Source organism: Adiantum capillus-veneris, chromosome 9 (assembly GCF_014529385.1).
Source record: "Adiantum capillus-veneris isolate H3 chromosome 9, ASM1452938v2, whole genome shotgun sequence".
NCBI lineage: Eukaryota > Viridiplantae > Streptophyta > Polypodiopsida > Polypodiales > Pteridaceae > Adiantum > Adiantum capillus-veneris.
In genome coordinates, this window is record NC_140939.1 from 139709225 (window position 1) to 139719864 (window position 10640).

General features: G+C 40.5%; 1 protein-coding gene across 1 annotated transcript; it reads left to right on the forward strand.

Moving 5' to 3' along the window:
• Positions 1 to 8208: 8208 nt before the first annotated feature.
• On the forward strand, positions 8209 to 8745 carry LOC147451260 (uncharacterized). The gene has a single exon (XM_086520590.1). The coding sequence runs from the start codon at positions 8209 to 8211 to the stop codon at positions 8743 to 8745; it is 537 nt and encodes a 178-aa protein (XP_086376716.1).
• The last annotated feature ends 1895 nt before the right edge of the window (positions 8746 to 10640 follow it).

Below are 10640 nucleotides of genomic sequence, written 5' to 3' on the forward strand. Positions count from 1 at the left end.
GGCATGAGTGTAACTCTAGCCAAAATTCTGAGGGGCCAAACAATGAAGATCTTGTCAAGGACTCTGAAGCACTCTCTTTGGAAAAGATGCTCTATGATGGTACATGAATATACCATCATCCAGGGGGAGGGCTAATGATAGCTGTTTTTCAGCTCTTTGTAATTGCCACAGTGAGTTACCTCACCCTACCAAAATCACCCAAACACTGTGGCTATCCCTACCATTTCGCTGTACATAGGCATGCGTGAGTCACGGGACTTTTCCCATATCTTCTTAAAAAACCCTCAATTAGCTAGTCATTGGGCTAGTTGAGCCAAAAAAATAAAAATAAATAAAAAATATAAGTATATTATGGCCCATGCGTATGTAAATATTTCTTTGTATATAGGGCCTAAATAAAAGATTTTTTCATAATTATTTTGGTATTTATTTAAATATTTCTACCTAGGTGTGTGTTATTTATGCTCTGTACATTGCCTCACCATTACCACAATTTTTCTTACCATTTTTCATACTCTTTATTCCATATAGAAATATTTTCATGTAAGCTTCTCTTATATTTGGTGTAACTCCACCCCAACAAAAATCCAAAAAAACTAGTTTTATTTATGTGTATATTTTTTCACTATTGTGATTTTTCCCTTCCAACATCTATTTTGTTTTTTTCTAAAAACATAGAACACCAAAAATATTTATCTTTTTATGGTAGCCTCATAATGAGAGAGATTTCTTTTGACCTCTTTATACTTTTTCCACTTATATTATTTATATTTGACATGTACATATTTTTTAGACCCCTCAATATTTGATTTTCTTAGTTGTACTATTCACTTATATCCTAATCTCAACAATATCTTCAATTATAGACCTACCAAATAAGGTCAAGGGTAGGTGGCATGCATACATGCACTATGGAGGGCTCACTCTTGGAGGTATTCAAAAGAATCATCCAAAGAAGGACCCCACAAGGACCTTGTGCAGTGGAAAAAAACGGTCGATTTTGCTGAATTTTTAAAGTTCACTTGCTCTCCGAATTTGAAAAGGTGATACAAACAAAAGTTGTATCTCATGGGCTGAACTTTTGCCTCAAATTTTTTCATATTTTTTTGAGCTACGAGCTGTGAGCTATGATTTTATTAGTGGACCCCAGTTTTCCCATGCTATGCAGCCACACTCTCTCTTCCACTTTATCATTTTCCTCTTTCACACACACTTCTCCACTCATCAACCCCACCTCTCTCACCACTCCTCTCTGCACCCTACTCACCTTCTCCTCAACCTTGAAGAATAAGAGAAACCATGGTGAACTCATACCTCCCACACACAATTCCATTCCAAAATTGACCACCTAGTCTCATTTTTCCTCCTCCAATTTACCCATATCTATCAAAAAAACCACAAAATTCAGCCTCTTCTCTTAAAAGACAGCATCATGGTGGTTGATTACTGAGCTTCAATTACCTTGTCTCTCAAGGAAGGTCAAGAGTGGAGAAAAAATGTACCGTCAAAGCTAGTGGACCGTCAACAAGCGTCAAAATTGGCCCTACTCAAGACACTTGGAGCATCAACCTTGTAAGAAATCCACCTTTTCTTACCTCTTAAGAGTTTTTCTTCCTTATTTGTATCCTACATGGATACTCCCATTGTAAATATCCAATTCCATTTGTAAATTAATACTAACTCTACTAACACTAACCCACTATGAAAAGTCCTATCACCTCCATTTCTCTCCTCTCTCTCTCTTTCCCCACCAACTTCTTGATAATTCCAAGCAAAAGAAATTAGATAAATTACTGAAAATCTAACCCAACCATGGTTAGAGGAGTAACCCTAGCCTTCAAAATTGCTATAAAAGGAGGGTGTAGCTAGCACAAAAGGGGGAGCCATAAGCAAGAGCACTATGCTATAGCTTGAGAAGCCAAGCTCAACCTCTCTAGAAGGAGCTCTTGAGTGGAAGCTCATTGTCTTATGCATGTGCATGTGTTGTAATAGGGGATTAGCAAGGGAACTCTATGCCATTGTAAGAGAGAGAGTGATCATTCAATTGAGAGTAGGAAATCTATCATTTCTCCTACTAGTGTAAGCCCAACATTTGCTGAATCAAGGAGGGTGGATTTAGACTAAGCTTGGATACTTTGTCTCCCTTCCAACGTGAAGTAATGGACAACAATGATGCGTAAGTGTCTTGGTGTTTTTTGTTAAGTTCTTGATAGCTTGTCTCTGGTGTTGTCATCAATCTAGCCATAAATCCCACATACTGTAAGAGGGCGACAGGGTGGAGAGGACTCCCCTGGCCTTAAGACAGTGATTGGGGTGGTTTTTCTTGTGATGTGTTGTGGTGAAATTTACGCAAGCTATGTTGAACAAATACTAATCTCACTTTGATTTGTCATGACAGATTTGTAAGAAGGCATTAGTGCAACAAGCACCCCCTTCCCCCTTCTCTCTCTTTCTTACATATATATATTTATGTTTGCTTGATCATTAACGATACACTTCAAAGCAGCCCGAGCACCATCTTTCTCTCTCTCTCTCTCTCTCTCTCTCTCTCTCTCTCTCTCTCTCTCTCTCTCTCTTTTTCTCTCTCTCTCTCGTGTTTTAGTGTGTGAGAGTGTTCCATTGGTGTTAGGGTTAGTGTAAATTCCTTGCTTGTTTATGGGTTGTTCTAACGATTCTCCTCTTTTGCGTCCTAGTTCGCTCATAAACTAGGTGGTGCCCCTTGTGTAGTTGGGATTTGGCTGGGGGTTTGTTATTTTGGTTTGTGTTGTGCCCCAGCCCCATTGAGCAGCACGGGAGCCTTGAAGGGTGTCTAGAGTTTGCTCTTCTTGTTGCCCGCCCCGGACCGCCTCAAATTGGTGCCCCCACTGAGGACGGCTTGTGTATTTTTGTGTAGAATCAACCTTTAGCATAGTCAAGTAGTTTGCATGAATCACGAAAATTTGTATGATCCCTTCATTCCCATTGCAAGGCAAAAGGTACACATAATTGTTAGTACTAAGTTGCAATTTCAACGTGTCATTCGTAGAATTTTAGGTCCTCTTAGGTTGGCCGAGATAAACGCTTCAGTAAATCCTTTTATTTTGCCTCTCATTAGGTACGACCTTAGTTTGGACGTCTATTTTTTTGTTTTGTTTTAAGCATTAGGTCATGCATAGACCATGGATAATGGCCCAGGAATAGAGGTTTTCCCCTTCCATTTCACTCCACACATTAGAATAAACATTACAATTAGTAGGAAAATCCATTTTCAACAACGTATGGTGTTCATGTTTGGTGCCCAAAGAGTAGGAGAAATTCTCGCATCACCAAACCCTGTCATCCTACCTCTTATTGATTATCATAGGTCGTTTGATGTGAATATCTTTATTTTGTTGTAGAATAGATTGCAAGCTAGAAAACATTATTGTGTAAATCTTTTTAAGAAAGAAAAACAAAAACGGGTGTCACTTTGAAATCAATTCAATGGAAAGCCAACGCCAAATGTCTGGGTATCCTCTTTTCTTTGGAGAGCCTGGAGAGGATGCAGAATTATTTTTAGCGAATTTCAAGATGTCTTGCCATATCAAGAGGATAATAACTGATCAAGAACGTGTAGAAATGTTTGAGGTGGTCCTTAGGAAAGATGCTAGCACTTGGTTTGACTCTTTGCCTGAGGAAGTTAAGGGGAATTACACAGAAGTTTTGAATCGTTTCAAGAAATACTTCTTTGATCCCCAAAACACTCAAAACTTATGGCAAGACATTGTTTCTCATAAGCAAAAAGACTTAGATGACTACTACTTGTACAAGCAAGAGTTTCTACGTCTTTGGGCTCTATGGATACGAAATGTTGCTAACCCTGGTGATGGTGCAGAATTTCTAAAGAAGGAGAGGTTCATAGCCGGACTCTTTCCTGAGCTTAAGGTAAAAGTTGAGGCGGGTGCACCTGCTACCTTTGATGCAGCTGAAACTAGGGCTGCTGAGAAATATAGGAAACTCAAGTGCTTAAGGGGAGAGGTTCCAATAGAAGGTCTTAGACCCAAAGGTAAGTCACAAGCATCAACATCGAGGGAGCTTCCTGAGGTAACGGCGGAAGTAATTGAGAAATTAAATGAATCTTTAAGCAGCCTGTCAATTCACCTTGCACAAGCTATAGGTCCAAAGGGACAAGCAAAGAAGTCTAAAGAGCGAGATCCACGAACTAGGAGAGTCTTGCAATGTTGGAATTGCAGAGAGTCTGGACATGGGATGTATAATTGTCTTTGGCCCCGTGGGGAGCCAGGGAGACCTAGCTTGAATTACCCAGTGATGAATGCAGGAGAAGGAGTTGGTCAACAACCAAGGCTTCTACAAAGGCCAAATGGACCAAGACCACCTCCACAAGGGGTAGAAGGAGTTCCACCTTTGCCAGATCCAAATGTGCATGTGGTAGAGGTGACAAATTCAAATGAGGTTGACATGGAAGCCAATGGCATTAAGCGTGGCCGAGGAAAAGGTAAAGAGAAAGAGGGTGTCCCATCACAGAGTGACCATGGACAAGGCAAGAAGGCAAAGGAGACCAAGGAAGCTAAGAGGACTCGACGTCGTATCAATCTCCAAGACTTCCCTCTTGGACATGGTATGGCTCCATACAACCTGTTGGAAGACATCCGAGGTAAGGGTCCTGATATCTCATGGCCTCAGTTTCTTGCATTATGCCCACAAGTTAGGAGGGATTTAACAAAGGCAGTTAGCACTAGGAGAAAGGTAAAAGAGAGTTTTCCTGTTGTAAAAATTGCACATGCTGAAATGAACGAGGATATTACACCTATGCTAGATTGTTACATAAAAGGAAGATTGGTTAGGAAAGGTCTAGTGGATGGGGGTGCACAAATTTGCATCATGACAGAAGGGCTCATGCAAAGACTAGGCATGCACATCCATGAGACACCTGAAATCAAAGTGAAAATGGCAAACAATAGCAAGGCTAGGTGCGTAGGAATTTGTAAAAATGTCTTTGTAGAGGCCTTTGACATTAAGAAAGCGGTGGATTTTTATGTTATGTCGACCAAGGGACTTAGTGGTTATCCATTTATCCTAGGAAGACCATGGCTAATGAAAATGCGAGCTTTGCAGGATTGGGAGAGTGGGAAATTAATTTGTAGGAATGAAAATCATAAGAAGGTTGTCTTTGACATGAAGGAGCAACGCAAAGAGGAGCTCCATGAAGAATCATCTCAAAGTGAGACGGAAGAAGGTTGGACCGATAGCACTTCAGAAGAAGAAAGTAGCGGCAGCATTACTAAAGAGGATTCTTCCATCGAAGTCATGGGGATAAGGTTTAAGCCAAGCAACCAAGAGACCTCTTGTCAAGGCTTGGAGGAGGTAGGTCCTCAAGAGAACGAAGGTGTTCAAGATGAAGGGATGCTGGAAGGTATGCTATCAACAACACTTACAAAGGATGAAAGAGAGGAGTTCAAATGTGTGCTAAGGAAGTTTCCTAGGCTTTTCGCTAAAGACTACACCGACGTGCATGGAGTAGATGTTGTTCAACACAAGATTGAGTTGAAGCCAGACGCCACACCTAAGGCTCAAAAGCTACGAAGGCTAGGAGTCATTAAGGAGCAGGCTCTACTCAAGGATGTAAGAAAGCTTCTAGCAGCAGGTTTCATTTATCCAGTGGAGAATTCAGAGTGGGTCTCTCCCGTTGTTGTCACTCCTAAGAAAAACGGCAAGTGGAGGGTGTGTGTGGATTACCGTCCCCTCAATGAGGCAACAAAAAGAGATCACTTTTCCCTCCCATTCCAGGATGAGATACTAAATGAGGTAGCTGGTCATGAGAAGTACACTGTGTGCGATGGTTACTCAGGTTACTTTCAAATAGGGATTACATTGGAGGATCAATTGAAAACAACCTTTATCACTCCTTGGGGTTGTTATGCTTTTAGAGTCATGCCATTTGGTCTCACAAATGCTCCTGCAACATTCCAACGTTTCATGAACATGGTGTTTCAAGCATTCTTTGGAAAGTCAATTAGGGTGTTCATTGATGATTTCTGCATTTATAGCTCAAAATCATTGCATCTACAAAGGGTAGAAGAAGGTTTAAAGAAGCTCTACGACATGGGAGGTCAACTCAACCCCGACAAGTGCCATATAGGTGAGGATGAAGTGATCTTGCTCGGTCACAAGGTTTCCTATAAAGGCATTGAGGTGGATCCTTCAAAGGCAAAGGCTCTTATTGAGCTCCCATCACCGAACAGTCTTAAGGAGGTCATCTCTTTCATTCAAAAAGTGAAGTATATGTCACGCTTTATTCACTTAGCTTCGGAGTTGCTTCATCCTTTGCAAGAGTTGACACAACAAGTAGAATTTGCATGGTCTGATGAGCTTGAAGAGTATTTTTGTAACATTAAAGTCATTTTGTCAGAGCTACCAACACTCATGCCTCCTTGTTGGGAGTACACATTCTTTGTTAGCTCTAGTGTTGGAAGGGAAACAATTGGTGCTGTGTTGATACAACAAGATCCCCACAGTACAAGGATGCGACCCATCTACTTTGCTAGTAGGGTCATGAATGCTTTGGAGAGAGACTACACAGAAGCAAAACTCATGATGCTTTCTCTCATGTTTGCGGTGAGAAAGTTTAGATCCTACCTGCTACCAAAACCTTTTGTAATTCTCACTACAGAGAATTTGTTCCCTTGGGTGTCATCTCAAATGAATCTTAGTACTAGGATCTCAAAGTGGATTATGGAGTTGCAAGAGTTTCAATACTCTTTCAAGGTAGAAGATAGTGTGCGTGCACAATTGGCAGGGATTCTCACTTATAGGGTGCATGAAAAGGAGATTAAGGTGCCTGAAGTAAAGACCCTACCATTGCCACCACCAAAAAGTATTCCCAATGCTTTTACCTTGTTCTTTGATGGAGCTTTTCGACGAGCCACAGGAAAAGCAGGGGGAGGGCTAGTGTTGCTCAACCCAAGTGGAGAGGTGGTCATGAAACAGAAGGTCAATCTACCAAGTTCAGCTAGCAACAAGGAAGCAGAATATGACACACTACTTCATGGTTTAAAAATATGCATTGGCCATGGTATACAACGTCTCATGGTAAAAGGGGATGCACTTCTCATTGTTAAACAAATTTTAGGCATTTGGGCATGCAAGAATGAAAGCTTAAGGACAAAAGTTCATGCCATTCGTAAGATGTTTAATCAGTTTGAAGAAGTGCAACTATATCATATTCCGAGGAAACAAAATGAAGATGCCGATTTACTTGCAGAACAAGCAGTTACATGTGTTGAGAGAGAAGTGCAGGTCATCATGGTGGCAGCAGCTGTCAAGCAACCGAGATACCAGGGATTGGAGTCATTGGCTCCCATTATTGGCTACATTTTGGAGGGTGAGTTTCCACAAGAGTTCACGAAGGCTCAGAAGAGGAGACTCATGAAGAAGGCGAGCATGTATCTCTTCCTAGAAGGCTCCCTCTATCAAAGAGGGAGGTATCAAGTATGCAGAAGAGTACCAACTATTGAGGAAATTCCAGCCATTCTAAAAGGTTTGCATGAAGAAGCATGTGGTGGTCATTTTGCCCAAGAATTAACTGTGAAGAAGATTTTGCTTGCGGGGTATGTTTGGCCAAGTCTGCATGTGGATGTCCAACATTGGTGTAAAAGTTGTCACAATTGTCAGGTAAATGGGAATAGAAGATTGGTTTATGGTCCAAGGCAAATCGTGCTTGCAAATGGACCGTTTGAAAAGTGGGGCATTGATGCTATGGGTCCTCTGCCTAGGACAAAAAATGGTAAACTCTACATTCTAGTGGCTGTAGACTATATGACTAGGTGGGTGGAAGCACAAAGTGTGGCAAAGGTAAATGAGAAGACAGTGAGCAAATTCGTCTACACTCACATTTGTTGTAGATTTGGCACACCTTTGGAGATTGTTTCTGATAATGGTCCAGGGTTTAGAAAGGGATTGCTCATAGAAGTCTGTGAAGAACTTCACATTCTACATCTTCACAGTACACCCTACTATCCCCAATCAAATGGTTTGGTAGAAAAGGCTAATGGTGTCATTGCAGGCATCATTAGAAAGATGGTGAAAAACAAGACAAAGTTGTGGGATGACTTCTTGGATGGTGCCTTGTGGGTGTATCGAACCACATATAGGGAAGCCACAGAGTTCACACCATTTCACTTGGTCTATGGTCAAGAGGCTTTACAGCCAATTGAGCTAAACATTCCAACAATGCGACTTCATGGAAAATCAGCACAAGATGATCAAGAAGCATGGATGGATCGACTTCTTACCTTAGCTGAGCTTGAGTGGAAAAGAGAAGCAGCATACGAGTGCTACAAGAGGAAAGCTACGCAAGCAAAGGAGAAGCTTGACAAGAAACTAAAGGACAAAGGCATCAAAGAAGGAGATCTGGTGCTAAGGTATGACAATCGACTCGATAATCGTTTTGATGCCAAGTTTGAAACTAGATGGCAAGGGCCATACATAGTCAAGAAGGCTTTCAATTCAAGTTACTATCAGCTTATGGACTTGAATGGTAAAGAGCACTCCAGGAAAGTAAAAGGGTATCGCTTGAAGCCCTATTTGAGTCGCCTTCTACCAAAGGATCTACCAAACATCTGTCAAAAGGCCTCTGTCTCATGTACGTATTGTTACATGAGGCATGAGTGTAACTCTAGCCAAAATTCTGAGGGGCCAAAAAATGAAGATCTTGTCAAGGACTCTGAAGCACTCTCTTTGGAAAAGATGCTCTATGATGGTACATGAATATACCATCATCCAGGGGGAGGGCTAATGATAGCCGTTTTTCGGCTCTTTGTAATTGCCACAGTGAGTTACCTCACCCTACCAAAATCACCCAAACACTGTGGCTATCCCTACCATTTCACTGTACATAGGCATGCGTGAGTCACGGGACTTTTCCCATATCTTCTTAAAAAACCCTCAATTAGCTAGTCATTGGGCTAGTTGAGCCAAAAAAATAAAAATAAATAAAAAATATAAGTATATTATGGCCCATGCGTATGTAAATATTTCTTTGTATATAGGGCCTAAATAAAAGATTTTTTCATAATTATTTTGGTATTTATTTAAATATTTCTACTTAGGTGTGTGTTATTTATGCTCTGTACATTGCCTCACCATTACCACAATTTTTCTTACCATTTTTCATACTCTTTATTCCATATAGAAATATTTTCATGTAAGCTTCTCTTATATTTGGTGTAACTCCACCCCAACAAAAATCCAACAAAACTAGTTTTATTTATGTGTATATTTTTTCACTATTGTGATTTTTCCCTTCCTACATCTATTTTGTTTTTTTCTAAAAAATTAGAACACCAAAAATATTTATCTTTTTATGGTAGCCTCATAATGAGAGAGATTTCTTTTGACCCCTTTATATTTTTTCCACTTATATTATTTATATTTGACATGTACATATTTTTTAGACCCCTCAATATTTGATTTTCTTAGTTGTACTATTCACTTATATCCTAATCTCAACAATATCTTCAATTATAGACCTACCAAATAAGGTCAAGGGTAGGTGGCATGCATACATGCACTATGGAGGACTCTCTCTTGGAGGTATTCAAAAGAATCATCCAAAGAAGGACCCCACAAGGACCTTGTGCAGTGGAAAAAAACGGTCGGTTTTGCTGAATTTTTAAAGTTCACTTGCTCTCCGAATTTGAAAAGGTGATACAAACAAAATTTGTAGCTCGTGGGCTGAACTTTTGCCTCAAAGTTTTTCATATTTTTTTGAGCTACGAGCTCTGAGCTATGATTTTATTAGTGGACCCCAGTTTTCCCATGCTATGCAGCCACACTCTCTCTTCCACTTTATCATTTTCATCTTTCACACACACTTCTCCACTCATCATCCCCACCTCTCTCACCACTCCTCTCTGCACCCTACTCACCTTCTCCTCAACCTTGAAGAATAAGAGAAACCATGGTGAACTCATACCTCCCACACACAATTCCATTCCAAAATTGACCACCTAGTCTCATTTTTCCTCCTCCAATTTACCCATATCTATCAAAAAAACCACAAAATTCAGCCTCTTCTCTTAAAAGACAGCATCATGGTGGTTGATTACTCAGATTCAATTACCTTGTCTCTCAAGGAAGGTCAAGAGTGGAGAAAAAATGTACCGTCAAAGCTAGTGGACCGTCAACAAGCGTCAAAATTGGCCCTACTCAAGACACTTGGAGCATCAACCTTGTAAGAAATCCACCTTTTCTTACCTCTTAAGAGTTTTTCTTCCTTATTTGTATCCTACATGGATACTCCCATTGTAAATATCCAATTCCATTTGTAAATTAATACTAACTCTACTAACACTAACCCACTATGAAAAGTCCTATCACCTCCATTTCTCTCCTCTCTCTCTTTCCCCACCAACTTCTTGATAATTCCAAGCAAAAGAAATTAGATAAATTGCTAAAAATCTAACCCAACCATGGTTAGAGGAGTAACCCTAGCCTTCAAAATTGCTATAAAAGGAGGGTGTAGCTAGCACAAAAGGGGGAGCCATAAGCAAGAGCACTATGCTATAGCTTGAGAAGCCAAGCTCAACCTCTCTAGAAGGAGCTCTTGAGTGGAAGCTCAAGAGCTCCTTCTAGAGAGGTTGAAAGCAGTACATGCTCATTGT